General features: G+C 41.6%; 1 protein-coding gene and 1 non-coding gene across 2 annotated transcripts in view; one reads left to right on the forward strand and one right to left on the reverse strand.

The window, feature by feature from the left end:
• Positions 1-6,424: 6,424 nt before the first annotated feature.
• Positions 6,425-17,896, reverse strand: part of RDX (radixin) — a 100,318-nt gene continuing 88,846 nt past the window's right edge. The window contains exons 15-16 of the mRNA XM_064375401.1: positions 10,609-10,707; positions 6,425-7,018 (exon numbers count right to left, since the gene is read on the reverse strand). Coding sequence (XP_064231471.1) covers positions 10,641-10,707 — 67 coding nt within the window. The 3' untranslated portion in view covers positions 6,425-7,018; positions 10,609-10,640. The remainder of the gene's footprint in view (positions 7,019-10,608; positions 10,708-17,896) is intronic.
• Positions 15,757-15,863, forward strand: LOC135274647 (U6 spliceosomal RNA). Its single transcript, XR_010342438.1, has one exon. It is a non-coding gene; the product is annotated as a U6 spliceosomal RNA (small nuclear RNA).

Genomic DNA, 17,896 nt, shown 5'->3' on the forward strand with positions numbered 1-17,896 from the left:
TCTATCATGCAAATGGAAAATAAACAAGAGCAAGAGTCACTAGTCTTATATCAAATAAAACAAACTTTAAATGAACAACAGAAAAAAAATGGCAAGGAAATTACATAATGACAAAGGGATCAATTCAACAAGAGACTTAATTATCCTAAATATATATATGCACTCAACATTGGCGCACCCAGCTTGACAAGGACTTCTGGACTATGAAAAGACTTAGACAGCCACACAGTAATGGGGCCCTTTAACACTCTACTGATGGTATTAGATCATCAAGGCAGAAAACTAAAAAGTTCTGGATTTAAATTTGACATTTGACCAATTTGACCTAATAGACATCTACAGACTATTCTACCCATCAATCATGGAATATACATTCTTCTTATCTATACACAGAACATACTCAGATTGACCACATGCTCAGTCAAAAAGCAAGTCTCAATAAATTCAAAAACCTCAAGTCATACCAACCATACTCTAGAACTACAGTGAAACAAAAATAGAAATCATTATCAAGAAGACCTCTCAAAACCACAGAATTACATGGAAATTAAACAACTTGCTTCTGAATGACTTTTCAGTAAACAATGGAATTAAGGTAGGAATCAAAACAATTCTTTCATCTGGGCGTGGTGGCTCACGCCTTAATCCCAGCAACTTGTGAGGCTGAGGCAGGAGAATCACTTGAACCCGGAAGCAGAGGTTGAGGTGAGCCGAGATTGCGCCATTGCACTCCAGCCTAAGCAACAAGAGCGAAACTCCATCTCAAAAAAACAAAAAATTCTTTGGAAAATATGGAAACAGAGACACACACACCAAAATTTCTGGGATGCAGCAAAAGCAGTGTTAAGAGGAAAGTTTCCAGGACTAAATGCCTACATCTTTGGGAGGCCAAGATGGGTGAATCATCTGAGGTCAGAAGGTTGAGACCAGCCTGACCAACACTGTGAAACCCCATCTCTACTAAAAATACAAAAATTAGACAGTCATGAGGGAACATGCCTGTAATCCTAACTACTCAGGAGGCTGAGGCAGGAGAATTGCTTGAACTCAGGAGGCAGAGGCTACAATGAGCTGAGACTGTGCCACTGTACTCTAGCCCAGGTGACGGAGAGCAAGACTCCACCTCAAAAATAAATAATAAATAAATAAATAACTATAAATGCTTACATCATGAAGATCTGTAATCTCTCAAATTAACAATCTAACATCACACCTAAAAGAACTAGAAAAACAAGAACAAACTGATCCCAAACTAGCAGGAGAAAAGAAATAACTAAAATCAGAGCAGAACTGACATTGAGACCTAAAAGTCTATACAAAGGATCAATAAAACCAAAAATTGGCTATTTGAAAAAATAAAAATGATCAATAGACCACTACCTGAATTAACAGAAAAAAAGAGAGATGATTGAACAAGCACAATCAGAAATTAGAAAGGTGACATTACAACTGATCCCACAGAAATATAAAAGATCTTCAGACACTATTTAGACTTCTGTGAGCAGTGAGCACAAACTGGAAAATCAAGAGGAAATGGATAAATTCTTGGACACATGAAGCCTCCCAAGATTGAATCAGGAAGAAATCGAAACTCTGAATAGAGCAATACCAAGTCCCAAAATTGAATCCGTAATTTAAAAAAACCCAGCATCCAAGGAAAGCTCTGGACCAGATGGATTCACAGCTGAATTCTACCAGATGTACGAAGAAAAGCTGTGGACCAGATGGATTCACAGCTGAATTCTACCAGATGGACAAAGAAAAGCTAGTACCCATTCTACTGAAACTATTCCAAAAAATTGAGGAAGAGGGAATCCCCCCAACTCATTCTATGAAGCCAGTATAACCCTGATAATAACACCTGGCAAAGACACAACAACAACAAGAAAAGAAAACTACAGGCCGGGCACGGTGGCTCACGCCTGTAATCCCAGCATTTTGGGAGGCCAAGGCGGATGGATCACCTGAGGTCAGGAGTTTGAAACCAGCCTGGCCAACAGGGCGAAAACCCATTTCTACTAAAAAAGTACAAAATTAGCCAGGTGTGGTGGTGCATGCCTGTAATCCCAGCTACTCGTGAGGCTGAGGCAGGAGAATCGCTTGAACCTGGGAGGCGGAGGTTGTAGTGAGCCAAGATCGTGCCACTGTACTCCAGACTGGCCAAAAAGAACAAAACTCTGTCTCAAAAAAAAAAAAAAAAAGAAAGAAAAGAAAACTACAAGCCAATATCCCTGATGAACACAGACACAAAAACCCGTAACAAAATACTAGCAAATCAAACCCAGTTAATTTACCATGGTCAAGCTGGCTTTATTCCTGGGATGCAAGGCTAGCTTAACATACACAATTCAATAAATGTGATTCATCAGATGAACAGAATTAAAAACAAAAACCATACAATTATCTTAATAGATGCAGAAAAAGTCTTTGATAAAATCCAATATCCCTTCATGATAGAAATCTTCAACAAATTAGGCACTGAGGGAACATATCTCAAAATAATAAGAGCCATCTATAACAAACCCACAGACAACATCATACTGAACAGACAAAAGCTGGAAGGATTCCCCTTAAGAACAGGAACAAGACAAGGATGCCCACTTTTCCATGCCTATTCAACATAGTACTGGAAGTCTTAGCAAGAGCCATCAGGTGCAAGGCGTGGTGGCTCACACCTATACTCTCAGCACTTTGGAAGGCCAAGGCAGGTGGATCACCTGAGGTCATGAGTTCAAGGACATCCTGGCCAACATGGCAAAACCCCATCTCTATTAAAATTACAAAAATTAGCCGGGCTTGGTGGTGTGTGCCTGTAGTTCCAGCTACTCAGGAGGCTAAGGCAGGAGAATCGCTCAAACCTAGGAGGCGGAGGTTGCAGTGAGCCTAAATTGTGCCACTGCACTCTAGCCTTGGTGACAAAGCGAGACTGTGTCTCAGAAAAAAAATTTTTTTGAAAGAAATCATAGATGATCCAAACAAATGGAAAAACACTCCATGCCCATGGATAGGAAGAATCAATATCATTAAAATGGCCATTATGCCCATAGCCATTTACAGACTCAACACTATCCCTATCAAACTACCAAGGTCATTTTTTCACATAATTAGAAAAATCTATTATAAAATTCATACTGAACCAAGAAAGAGCCCAAATAGCCAAAGCAATCTGAAGCAAAAAGAACAAACTAGAGGCATCACATGACCAAACTTCAAACTATACTGTAAGGCTGCCATAACCAAAACAGCATGATGTTAGTGTAGAAACGGACACACAGATTAATGGAATAGAGTAGTGAACCCAGAAATAAAGCTACACACCTACAACCATCTGATCTTTGACAGAGTTGACAAAAATAAGCAACAGAGAAAGAACTCCCTATTTAATAAATGGTGTTAGGATAACTGGCTATCCATATGCAGAAGAATGAAACTGGACCGCTACCTTTCACCATATGCAAAAAGTAACTCAAGCTGGATTAAAGATTTAAATATAAGACCTCAAATTATAAAAATTCTAGAAGAAAACCTGGCCCTGGCAAAGATTTTATGGCTAAGTCCTCAAAAGAAATTGCAACATTGGCCCTAGCAAAGAATTTATGCTAAGTCCTCAAAAGCAACTGCAACAAAAACAAAAATGGACAAGTGGGACCCAATTTACCTACAGAGCTTCTGCACAGCAAGAGAAACTATCAACAGAGTAAACACACAACCTACAGAATGGGAGAAAATATTCTCAAACCATGCATCTGACAAAGGTTTAATATCCAGAGTCTCTAAAAAATTTAAATCATTCAAGAAGCAAAAAACAACTCCATTAAAAAGTAGGCAGAGGACATGAACAGACACTTCTCAAAAGAAGACATACAAGCAGCAACAAACCCATGAAAAAATGTTCTACCTCACTAATCATCAGAGAGATGCAAATCAAAACCACAATGAGATACCATCTCACACTAGTCCAAGTGGTTGGTATTGAAAGGGCAAAAAAACAGCAGATGCTGGTGAGGCGTGGAGAAAGGGAATGCTTACACACTGCTGGTGGGAATGTAAATTAGTTCAGCCACGGCGGAAAGCAGTTTGGAGATTTCTCAAAGAACTTAAAACAACTACCATTTGACCCAGTGATCTCATCACTGGGTGTATAGTCGAAGGAAAAGAAATCATTCTACCAAAAAGACACATGCATTCATATATTCATCACTGCACTGCTCACAATAGCAAAGATACGGAATCAACCTAGGTGCCCATCAACAGTGGACTGGATAAAGAAAATGTGGTACATATACACCATGGAATACTATGCAGCCATAAAAAAGAATGAGATCATGTCCTTTACAGCAACACGAATGCAGCTGGAGGCCATTATCCCAAGTGAGTTAACACAGGAACAGAAAACCAAATACCACGTTTTCACTTAAAAGTGGGAGCTAAACATGGACATTAAAATGGGAACTACTAGAGATGGGAGAGAGAGTTGGGGACAGGGGCTTAAAAACTACCTACTGGGTACTATGCTTACTACCTGGGTGCCAGGATCATTCATACCCCAAGCCTCAGCATCATACAATAAACTCATGTAACAAACCCGCACATATACACCCTAAATCTAAAATGTTGAAAGTGTAAAATAAACTCTTTTCTGCCTCTCAACTGCACATTTTTGCCATCTAATGACCTTTCTCTTTAACATGAAAATTATGCTACTCCTTTCCCTTTTCCAAAGAAGAGACTCTAAGAACAAAAAAACCTTAGAAATCGCTTAGTCCAAACGCCTCACCTTACAGCAGAGGAATTGGAGGCCCTGAGGGTTGGAGTGACTTGTCCAAGTTCCAACTACCGATTAGCGGCAGAGCCACAGCAAGTGCCCAGGTTTTCACACCCACGGGCTGAAAACCCTCAATCCTTCACAGCTTCATAAACTAAACTTTTGATCATACAGCATTATTTTTCATTGGGATTCTCTCTTACTGCACTATAAACAGAAGCAACTGATAATTTGTCCTACATATTTTCTAATAATTTCCCTTCGTATCACCAGTACTGACTAGAAAACGCCATGTGTAGAAAAGGTTTGCCCAGTGCATTGCACAGAAATTAGCTGTTGAAGGCAGCAGCCCACACTGTGCCATCTTTATCTTTTCACCTGGGGCCTCGGGTTCCCTGATATATCTATTAAAAGGTGAGAGTAAAAACAGGTGTGGCACAATTGTTCAGAGTTGCTTGCTCCATGTTTAAAGAGCTCGACAGATGATTTCCTCAAGTCTCTTCCAGACTATATATTTTATTATTATTATTATTTTTTTATTAGAGATGAGGTTTCACCATCTTGGCCAGGATGGTCTTGATCTCCTGACCTTGTGATCCGCCCGCCTCGGCCCCTCAAAGTGCTGGGATTACAGGTGTGAGCCACCGCGCCCGGCCCAGACTATATTTTTTAATACACAAAAAGTAAACTCGCAAGTGCTGTTTGCCCCTGCCATAGGATATTACAATAGGTTGGAGTGCAGTGTTGCAATCCTGGCTCACCATAACCTCTGCCTCCTGGGTTTAAGCGATTCTCTTGCCTCAGCCTCCTGAATAGCTGGGATTACAACCACCCACCACCACACTCACCTAATTTTTGTATTTTTAGTAGAGACAGGGTTTTGCCATGTTGGCCACACTGGTCTTGAACTCCTGACCTCAACTGATCCACCCACCTCAGCCTCCCAAAGTGCTGAGCCACTACACCCAGCCGAATGCATTCCCAGGTCTTATGACTGAATGATTTTATGCCAACTCCCATTTATAATCAAGGAGAGGCCTGAGAAACCATAATCTGATAAGAAACCACAACTATGTGTTTATCCTTTAAGTTATAAAAGTGCCTGATAACCAAAGATTTCACATAAATTACAAGAGACCGCTTTGGGAATAAATATTCCTTGATATTAGACAAACAACATTGTATCTGCCTAATAAAAGGTTATTTGTTTACGTGTCCCCTGTGGGAAGCGGTTGTCTCTAAAATAACTAGACTTAATATCCCATGTCATGGGTTTTTTTCTGAAAATCTTTAAGGGGTACTTTTGTGCCCAGCAAATACCTGTCAAGTAATTGCAGCACAACATGCACTTGAAGGATGTAAGAGTGACTGTTAAGGCAGCTGACTTGTGTCACAAACTGTCACCCAATCCTCCAAGCTTCAGTCCTTGGACATTCAAAACACCTCAAAGTGCCAGGACTGGTGCCGTTGTATGAATTAATAATGCTGCTTCACGTCCCAGCTCTGCCACCAAACTCTCCTCAACCGTCTTCCTCCAAATACTGGCCAGGTCCAAATTAACTGTGAAATCAGAGAAGAGGAGAACCTGAGATGGGGCAGGCAAGCGATATTCACCGCCTACCACCAGGATGCAGAATCGAGTGTGCAGTAGGGCTCAGGCTGATGTTAGAATATATTTATTGCTACATTTATATACAATTATATAAACAGCTCAGACAGGAAAGAAATGTTGCATCAATTTCTGCAGATTCCACCACCATGTGCACAGAAATGGAGCTGTTCACCACTGAGTTTGCTCTTGGATTGAAGCCATACATTTTTTGAAAAAGTGGGAAATTCTTGGAAATCCTCTCCATAGATTCCTCCTTACAAGCTAGTCATGCAGAAAAAAGTGGGTTCTCAGAAGCTGATGCCTTCCAGCATCTGTTTGGGGGATAGAGTCTTGAAGATGGGGTGCAGGAGATGCTGGCTTGGGACTGCAGAGTGCCGTGCGAGGTCCCAAGACCTGGCCCATCTTGCTAAGGTCTGTCTTTAGGAAAGGCAATTGAGAGGGGTTTGGAGACAGAGACAACAGCAAGAAACGGAAATCCAACAGTAAACCGAGATGAGGAAAGAACCATCAGCCAGGGCCCTGGTTGAGGGAATACTGTCCACCCAGTTCCAGCTGAGATTGCAGACTTTGGAGGATACACACATTCAGAACACCAGGTATGTCCTTATCCTAAAGCTTGCCATATGTCAGTAGCCAGGGGCCTGCATGAAGACACAGAAAGGGAATAGGAAAGTCAGGCAAGAAAGAAGAAAACTCAAAAACACTCATTATTATCAAAATTCAGCTGAAAAAGGCATGACCCTGAAAGTCCTTGCACATTTTGTAAGTTAACATTTAGTCATGGTTAGCTGATGGTTGAGTGATGAAGGGGAATGGAATGCCGCTGAGAAAATGCAGTGATGTACAGATTGCACCAAAATAAAGGTGCGTCCACAAACTCTGCACTCTGACCTCAGCCTGGCTAGAATTACTTTTGGCCTGAAAAGGAGTCTAACATATATATTTTGCAATGTTCTGATCCAGAATTATGATGTGGATATAAGATCACGGCATAAACTCTTTCACGTCACAACCACATACACCTTCGTAACGTGAATCCCAACGGAAATCGTTGAGCAGCCATGGGGCATGTGTGCCCAAGGAATAAGTTTACACCAGCTCCATCGGACCCACCTCAGGCCACTTCCCACCTCAGGGATCCGGGAGGGAGGATCTGCAGATTGGATCTAATCTGACCTCCTCAGCTAAAATCAGCCCAGAGCCTCAGAGAAAGGACAAGGTCTGCAGGTTGAGAGCAAAACACCCACATGTCTAAATACACCAGACTGTGCCAACCTTTGAGGTTGATTAGTCATTTGGGAACAGTCTGATCCCAAGGCTATAGGGGTTCTGTCCATGAATACACCAGTCAGTTCTATCTTGTTCATGGCTTTATTTTATTTTTGAGACAGGGTCTCGCTCTGTCACCCAGGCTCAAGTGCAGGGGTAGGCTCTTGGCTTACTACAGCCTCGATCTCCTGGACTTAAGCAATTCTCCCACCTCAGCCTCCCAAGTAGCTGGGACCACAAGGATGCACCACCATGCCCAGATAATTTTTTGTAGAGCTAAATTTTGCCATGTTGCCCAGGTTGGTCTCAAACTCCTGAGCTCATGCAATCCACCTGCCCCGGCCTCCAAAAGTGCTGAGATTACAGGCATAAGCCATCGCTCCTGGCCTGCCCGTGGCTTTAGATGTCACCTTTAATTCCTTACCACCATAATCCTGCAGGCCCCTAGTCATGAGGCATGCAGGATGACAGTGCTGTGGAGAAGCGCTGGGGACAGTGGGAAGGACCAGAACATCACTCAGAGTCCCTGTTCTTTTTATTTGTTCAATGACTTTATAATCAGCTATGGAGGGGCCCAGCAGGTCTTCCAAGGCTGCCAACTATGTGACATTTCAAGGTGGAGGATGTGGCAATCCCCAGCTCTGCAGATCCCTTCATAAATTCATCTCTAGATAATTCAAAATCTCTTTCTGTCATTTGATCTTGACTTTTCTGATGAGTCATGCAGAAACTTTCTTTTCCTACTTCTGACGACAATAGCTCAGAGTCAAACTTACTTAAAGGATTTGCTCTAAAAAGAACATTAACAGATGAAAATCAAGGAAGAAAAATTATAAAAGGTTAGGTAAATTTTACCTTGGGGAGTTTTACTAATCAACAAAATGGAAAGAGTTGCATCAATGAATTTCTGCACTGGAAGAAAGGGCTAAAGATAAATAACTAAGAAGAATATTGTTTGTGGCAATCTATGGCACATTAAGAATGTGCTTTAACCCAGGATTTTAGTTCAAATATCAGAAATAAGACTAGCTGGAGTCTACGGATTCTCAGCTAGACCCCTTCCAAAGCGAGTGAGAGCAAACAATGATGGATGTGTTGTAGCGTTTCAAGCAGACTTTGACATAAGGAAAGTGTTTTGGTAGTGTCATGAAATATCAGAGAGAATCTTGCATGACTGGCTTTAAACTCATTTCAGAGCAGTCCAAAATTCAAGGCCAAACAAGCAAATTACTTTTAAAAATTCCCCACCTTATCTGAACACATGTGACCATTTTTTGTCACATAAATACATCTAAAACATAGTATTTCTATAAAGGACATTGGTTCTACATCTTTAAGTATTATCTCAAATATATTCACATTTAGCTAGAGGGAGGTTTACAGAACTTGGGGAGACTTAACCAGCAAGTTGGGGGAACTCAATGAACCATTCAAGATCTATAACATAAACAACATTATTGTGGTTTATGTTATAAACCACAGAAATGGGATGAGTCAAATAGTCTCTGCCCAAAAAAGTAAAGAATTTTAAAACAACCTATTGTCATGGTAATCACATTGCAAAATGATTTTAAAATATTACCAAATTGAGGTCAGTACATAATACTCTATTAACCTAGCTTATGAACCAATTCTTTAATTCTTCTACTCCAGGAATCCCCAACCCCTGGGTCGAGGCCCAGTACCAGGCTGTGGCCTGTTAGGAACTGGGAGGCACGGCAGGAGGTGAGCGGTGAGCAAGCATTATGGCCTGAGCTGTACCTCATGTCAGATCAGCAGCGTCATTAGATTCTCAAAGGAGCAAACCCTGTTGTGAACTGCACATGTGAGGGTTCCACGTTGCGCACTCCTCACGAGAATCTAATGCCTGATGATTTAAGGTGGAACACTTTCACCCCAAAACCATCCCCTCCACCCCCCAACCCCATTCCCAGATTGTGGGAAAACCATCTTCCATGAAACCAGTCCCTGGTGCCAAAAAGGTTGGGAACCACTGTTGTACTCAATGTGCTTGTACGGAACTTCATTTTTTTAAATTTTTTTTTTTTTTTTTTTTTTTTAGAGACGGGGTTTCACCATGTTGGCCAGGATGGTCTCGATCTCTTGACCTCGTGATCCGCCTGCCTCGGCCTCCCAAAGTGCTGGGATTACAGGCGTGAGCCACCGCACCCAGCCTCGGAACTTCATTTTTAAGCAAATCTGAATATGTCTTTTTTTTTTTTTTTTTTTTTTGAGACAGTCTCTCTGTAGTCCAGGGTGGAGTGCTGTGGCACTGTCTTGGCTCACTGCAACCTCCACCAAGCAATTCTCCTGCCTCAGCCTCCAAAGTAGTTGAAACTACAGGCATGCATCACCACACCTGGCTAATTATTTTTGTATTTTTAGTAGAGAGGGAGTTTCGCCATGTTGGCCAGCCTGGTCTCAAACTCCTGACCTCAGGTGATCCACCTGCATCCACCTCTTAAAGTGCTGGGATTATAGGCATAAGCAACCATGCCGGGCCTGAATATGTTTTATTTAAAAGAAGAAAAAAAACCTCCCAGCAGAACACAAGTGTCGTGTGAGAACTTGCACTATAATAGTTTCATTCTCAATGCTCAAGAGGGCTCTTTCTAAAGGTAAGAGAATGCTCTAAAGTAGCAGGTCCAATCAGCTCACCAAGATTACAGGTAAAACATCACTGTCATAAACTCTAGCTGACCTCAAAATTATTAAATTGGAGGATGATGTTCTGGCTTGGCAAAGAGCCCAAGAGATGCAAACTATTAAGAAAGAACCCAGAGGGGATAGAATCAGAGGCTGTAAAGAGAGAGGTTGCTCTTGGTCAGTTCCTTTGACTTGAAATTCACAGCCCCTGTGGATGAATAGATTCAGGTCCCACTAGCATCCTAGCAGTTGGAAGGCGCAGCAGATCTCGTGGGCAAGTGGGCTGGCCCTGGTCATGATTGCTGGTTGTACTTACCTAGTGAGGCGGGGGAGCCTTCTTCCTAAGGGTTACATTTGCTTTATGCTGCTTTGGCAAGAGCGCATCTGGAACAATGCATACAGTTTGGGTCCCCACCTTTCAAAAGAGACATTAAGAGGTTAGAAAGCATTTAGCAAAGGAACACAGTAGGAAGCTGAATGGGCAGGCTGACTGCTGGCTCAGCACGTTGTAATAGCAGAAATGCCTTCATCAGCCTGGATTATGTAGGGCCTGTTACTGTCAAACTCCTGCCTAATTTTTAACTTCTTTTTTTTTTTTTCAGTCCACCTTTGAAACTCCACTATTAGAATGTGGAAATAAGAATAACTTTAAATCTTCCTTTTAAGTAGATGCTAGACTTCTAATAGTGTAGCAACTCTACACAAGCTAACTAGTTTCTTTCAGTAATAAGATCTCTTATTTAGAATAATAGATCTTGTCTTAAAGCTATAAACATCAGAACTTCATGTCAAAGTAATGTGTTCTACCAGATTTTATATTTTATTTGACATTCTCTGCTGATTAAGTTAGGCATTAAGTTACTTTCACGTAGCAACCAGACTAATGGCTCCAAAATACTTTTTAGTGCCTACTCTTTAAATCTATAGTTGCTATGTTTTTGAATAAGCAAATTCTCAGTACCTACCTACTAAAAGACTGGATAGGGGGCTGGGCACGGTGGCTCATGTCTGTAATCCCAGCACTTTGGGAGGCCAAGGCGGGCAGATCACAAGGTCAGGAGTTCGAGACCAGCCTGACTAACATGGTGAAACCTTGTCTCTACTAAAAATACAAAAACGAGCTGGGCGTCGTGGTGCACGCCTGTAATCTCAGCTACTCAGGAGGCTGAGGCAGAATAGCTTGAACCCGGGAGATGGAGGTCACAGTGAGTCAAGATGGCACCACTGCACTCCAGCCTGGGCAACAGATTGAGACTCTGTCTCAAAAAAAAAAAAAAAAACACTGACTAGATTAAGACAAACAAACCATGAAAACTACCTCCTCTGCAGACATGTTGGCATTGCAGGAATTAAAGAGGTCAATTTCGGCCCTACTTTCTCTGGTCTGTCTTCCTCAGCTGACTCACCTGCCATTCTCCAATATACCCCTTAGCAATACTGAAAACAAAGTCAGAATTAACTCAACAAAGAAACTGCTAAACTGGCCAAGCTTAGCTGTGAGTCAGTTCCCTGACTGGGGAGAATACTGGTTACAGTATTTTTTAACCTTTTGGGTGAAACAATTACAAATGCAGTTACTCGAAATCTCCATCTTATGAATGAGTTATGTACCAAAAGGGCAGCTGTGGCGGGTTGCTTCACATGGAGACCATGTCACGGACAGTGGTTCTGTTTCCAGGCAGTTTAACCCATAATGAAAAACTGAGTCTTTGCAGTGAAATACAGTAGAGTCTCCAAATTTGTCAAAGGTTTTAATAAAGGAACACAGAAACAATGACATTTGTTAACAGTTATATAATTTTTCTTTAATACTTGAGCTTGATGTTAACCTGGGCAGAAATAATTAGATAGTACCTGAAATTTAAGATATTTTAAAGGGAATTTTAAGTATTTTCAGGGACCTGAAGGTAGTCTAGCTGGCACTTTATTGTATGAAATGTCATTTCAAAATGTAGAGCTGTAGTTTTCCCAGTCACTGGTAGTACTATTCTCACTGTGGTTGAGGTAGATTTAGACTCATAAAGGAGCAAAGAGAGAGCAAAGGAAGAGAATGATTTTCATGAACATAATGAGAAAATTTAGGAGAGCATGAGAAAGGAGGATGGGGGAGTAACGTTAATGGGTAAAAGGCACAAGAGAGAGAATAGAACTGAAGGAGAAAACTGCATGTATGAGTCTCCCTAACAGGGAAAGGTAGAGAGACGTCCGAAATTTCCAAGTTTTGCCACCAGGTGGCGCCACGAGATTAGATGACTATTTTAGTTGAAGGCCGCAACAACTGAAGGAGTGAGGGTGAGATACATAAAAATCACATGGCTGGATATTCACAACATAGGAGGCTCAGGATTTGTGAAGCGGTAAGCCATGGGTTAGAATATATATCCAGTTATATCAAGAATATATATTAAATTATGGCTTCGAATGTATAACAAGGAAAACAAACCTAGTTGAACTTTTTTTTTAAAGACGTTATCTCGCTGGGCGCAGTGCCTCACGCCTGTAATCCCAGCACTTTGGGAGGCCGAGGCGGGCGGATCACGAGGTCAAGCGATCGAGACCATCTTGGCCAACATGGTGAAACCCCGTCTCTACTAAAAATACCAAAATTAGCTTGGCATGGTGGTGGGCGTCTGTAGTCTCAGCTATTCGGGAGGCTGAGGCAGGCAGGAGAATTGCTTGAACCCGGCAGGCGGAGGGTGTAGTGAGCTGCGATCGCGCCACTGCACTCCAGCCTGGCGCCTGGCGACGGAGCGGGACTCTCGTCTCAAAATAAATAAATAAATAAAGACGTTGTCTCACTCTGTCGCCCAGGCTGGAGTGCAGTGGCACCATCTCAGCTCACTGCAACCTCCACCTCCCAGGTTGAAGTGATTCTCCAGTCTCAGCCTCCCGGGTAGCTGGGATTACAGGCACGCGCCACCACACCCAGCAAATTTTTTTTTTTTTTTTTTTTTTTTTGTATTTTCAGTAGAGATGGGGTTTCCCCATGTTGGCCAGGCTAGTCTCGAACTCCTGACCTCACGTGATCTGCCCACCTTGGCCTCCCAAAGTTCTGGGATTATAGGCATGAGCCACTGCACCCGGCCTAGTTTAACATTTTAAAGAATCTGTTTATCTAGTACAGGCCATGGCTCACACCTGTCATCCCATCACTTTGGGAGGCTGAGGCCTGGGTGGGTCACTTGAGGTCAGGAGTTCAAGACCAGGCTGGCCAACATGGGGAAACCTCGTCTCTACTAAAAATAGAAAAATTACTCAGGTGTGGTGGCCTGTGCCTGTAGTCCCGACTACTCTGGAAGCCGAGACAGAAATCGTTTGAACTCCGGAGGTAGAGGCTGCAGTGAGCCGAGATTAAGCCACTTACACTTTAGCCTGGGTGACAGAGCGAGACTCCATCTCAAAAAAAAAAAAATCTAGTTTAGTATATTAACAATTTTTTTTTTTTTTTTTTTCCTGAGACAGGGTCTTGCTCTGTCCTCCAAACTGGAGTGAGGTGACATGATCGTGGTTTACTGAAGCCTCAACCTCCCAGGCCCAAGCAATCCTCCCACCTTAGCCTCTTGAGAAGCTGGGACTACAGGTGTGCTTCACTGCACTGGCTATCCTCCCTCCCTCCCTTCTTTCCTTCCTTCCTTCCTTTTTATGGAGGTGGAGTGTCACCGTGTTGCCCAGGCTGGTTTTGATTTCCTGGGCTCAAGCAATTCTCCTAGGACTACAGGCATGAGCTGTTGCACTCAGCCAACAATTTTTTTAAAAAAGTAAAGACAGGCGGAGCGCAGTGGCTCACACCTGTAATCCCAGCACTTTGGGAAGCTGAGGCAGGTGGATCATGAGGTCAGCAATTTGAGACCAGCCTGACCAACGTGGTGAAACCCCGCCTCTACTAAAAATAAAAAAATTAGCCGTGTGTGGTGTCGGGCACCCATAATCCCAGCTACTCAGGAAGCTGAGGCAGGAGAATTGCCTGAACCTGGGAGGTGGAGGTTGCAGTGAGCTGAGATTGCACTACTGCACTCCAGCCTGCGTGACAGAGCGAGACTTGGTCTTAGAACAATAAAAAAGTAAAGACATACAAATGGCAACAGACCCATGAAAAGGTGCTCAACATCACTGAGCATCAGAGAAATGCAAACCAAAACTGCAACGAGATAATCATCTCACTCCAGTTAAAATGGCTTTCATCCTATTGAGACAGGTAATAACAAATGCTGGTGAGGATGTGAAGGAAAGGGAACCTTCGTAAACTGTTGGTTGGGACTGTAAGTTAGTACAACCACTACAGAGAATAGTTTGGAATCTCCTCAAAAAACTAAAAATGGAGCTAAGATATGATCCATCAATGCATATATACCCCCTAAAAAGAAAATCAGTTTATCAAAGAGATCCTGCACTCCCATATTAACTATTCACAGTAGCCAACACTCCCATATTAACTATTTACAATAGGCAACTCTATTCACAGTAGCCAAGATTTGGAAGCAACCTTAGTGTCCATCAACAGATGAATGGATAAAGAAAATGTGGTACTTATACACAATGCAGTACTTATTCAGCCAGAAAAAATAATGAGATTCTGTCATTTGCAACAACATGGATGGAACTGGAGGTCACTAATGTTAAGTGAAGTAAGCCAGGCACAGAAAGACAAACATTGTATGTTCTCGCTGATTTGTGGGATCTAAAAATGAAAATAATTAAACTCATGGAGATAGAGAGTAAAAGAAGGTTACCAGAGGGTAAGAAGGGTAGTGGAGAAGCATGGGCTTGGGAAGTGAGGATGGTTAATGGGTACAAAAAGAAAACAGGGGCCGGGCGCGGTGGGTCACGCCTGTAATCCCAGCACTTTGGGAGGCCGAGGCGGGCGGATCACGAGGTCAGGAGATCGAGACCATCCTGGTCAACATGGCGAAACCCCGTCTCTACTAAAAATACAAAAAATTAGCTGGGCATGGTGGTGCGTGCCTGTAATCCCAGCTACTCAGGAGGCTGAGGCAGGAGAATTGCCTGAACCCGGGAGGCAGAGGTTGCGGTGAGCCAAGATCGCGCCATTGCACTCCAGCCTGGGTAATAAGAGTGAAACTCCGTCTCAAAAAAAAAGAAAACAGAAAGAATGAATAAGACCTAGTATGTGATAGCACAACAAGGGGACTATAGTCAATAATTTAATTGTACATTCAAAAATAACTAAAAGGGTATAGATGATTATTTGAACACAAAGAAGAAAAGCTTGAGGAAATGGATACCCCATTTCCCATGATATGATCATTACGCATTGCATGCTTGTATCAAAATATCTCATGTCCCCCATAAATGTATACACTTATGTGCCCACAAAAATTAAAAATAAATTTTTTAAATAAAATTTTTAGCAGCATCACAAAAGTTTTAATAATTAAAAAAATTAAAGTACACACACACGATTACCTCAATATACTCAGAAATTCCCTTAATAAATTTAAAACCTGTGCTAGCTTCGGCAGCACATATACTAAAATTGGAACGATACAGAGAAGATTAGCATGGTCCCTGTGCAAGGATGACACGCAAATTCGTGAAGCGCTCCATATAAAAATAAATAAATAAAATTTAAACCCTCTTTTTATTTAAAAAGAAAAAACTTTTAGAAAAATACGTATATGTATGTAAAAGGAAGTTTCATTAACCTGATAAAAGTCATGTACCAAAAATTAGTCAAGCTGGTGGCATGCGCCTGTAGTCCCAGCTATTCAGAGGAGGCTGAGTTAGGAGGATCTCTTGAGCCTGGGAGGCGGAGGGTGCAGTAAGCTGAGATAGCGTCACTGCACTCCAGCCTAACTGACAAAGTGAGACCCCATCTCAAACAAAAAAAGAAATGAGATACCACTTATGTTCCACATTGGACTGGAAGTTGCAGCCAGTCAACTCAGTAAGAAAAAGAATAAAAGTTTAATGGATGGAGAAGACTGAAAACTATAATTATTTGCAGAAGATCAAGAAAGTCTACGTAGAAAGCCCAAAAGACTCCACAAATTATTTAAAACCGTGAGAATTGCCAGGTGCGGTGGCTCAACGCCTGTAATCCCAGCACTTTGGGAGGCCGAGGCGGGCGGATCACAAGGTTAAGAGATCGAGACCATCCTGGCCAACATGGTGAAACCCCATCTTTACTAAAAACACAAAAATTAGCTGGGCATGGTGGTGGGCGTCTGTAGTCCCAGCTACTCGGGAGACTGAGGCAGGAGAATTGTTTGAACCCGGGAGGCGGAGGTTGCAGTGAGCTGAGATTGCGTCACTGCACTCCAGCCTGGCGCCTGGCGACAGAACCAGACTCTGTCTCAAAAAAAAAAAAAAAAAAAAAAAAAACCGTGAGAATTAAACAAGGTTTCTTAATTTAAGGTCAGCAGACAAAAATCAGCTGCATTCTCTACACCAGCCAGAAACAGTTTTCAAATGTAACTCTGAAAACAACAGCAAACTAGAAGATGCTTAATAATAAATCTAACAAAATAAATACACCATCTTTTAATGTAAAAATGTAAAAAACTTTACTGAATGGCATCCAGAAGACTTGTTGGAAAGACACTGCATATTCTTGATTAGGAATGCTTAATACTGTGCAGCTGTAATTTCTTACCAAATTAATCTGTTAATACATTTCTGAGCAAAAGTCCCCAAAGTATTTTTTTCCTATACAGGTTAAACTCACTCTAAAATTTATGCAGAAGAACAAAGAACCAAAACTAGCCAGGAGCTTATTTTACAAACAAGGTGTAGCAACTTTTAAAGAAAGCTCAACCAGATAGATATCAAGACTTGTTAAAAAGCTAAGGCTGTACTAATTAAGACAATAGTATCGACGCAGGGATACACACATTGACCGAGGCAACGGAAGAGAGTATAACAGAACAGAGTAAGAAATGTGAAAGAAATGGCGCTAGGATCAACAGGAAAAGAATGAACCATTAAATAAAGTATTAAGACAACTAGTTATCTAGACAAAATAAAATAAAATTGGGTCCATACTTCTGACCAGACACAAAAGTTATTTATAGCTGGACTAAAGATTTAAATGTAAAAACAACCAAACTTTTAGAAGATAATGTAGAAAAATATCTTCATGACATCAAGTGAGAGAAGAATTTCTCAAACAAGACACACACAGGAAAAAATCTCCACAAATTGTAGGGAGAATAATTTATAATTAAGCTACAAGAAAGTGTAAAACATTTACCTATCCAGAAAAAAACCATAAAAAGGCAAAAACACAAGGCAAGCCATGGAAAGAGATATCTCTAAAACATTTAAATGTCAAAAGATTAGTGAACAGAATATAAGGAAATCCTCTGAATCAACTGGATGAAGATAAACAATCTAATAGAAAACAGGCATTTAAAAAAGTCATATCAAAGAAGAGGAGACATGAAAGGTCCTTAAATAAAAGTTATCAACCATATTAGTAATTAAGAAATGCAAATTATTAATAAAGGCACAATATCATCTTAAACCTACCAAATTGGCAGAAATTGAAAAGCCTAGTGATACGAAGCGTGGGTGAAGATGTGGACATAGCCTTACTTTGGGAAACAATTGATGGTTACATAGCAAAGTTGAAGATGTGCATATCC

This window comes from Aotus nancymaae, unplaced genomic scaffold, assembly GCF_030222135.1.
Source record: "Aotus nancymaae isolate 86718 unplaced genomic scaffold, 86718_ANA_hifiasm-v0.15.2.pri h1tg000012l, whole genome shotgun sequence".
NCBI classification, from domain to species: domain Eukaryota; kingdom Metazoa; phylum Chordata; class Mammalia; order Primates; family Aotidae; genus Aotus; species Aotus nancymaae.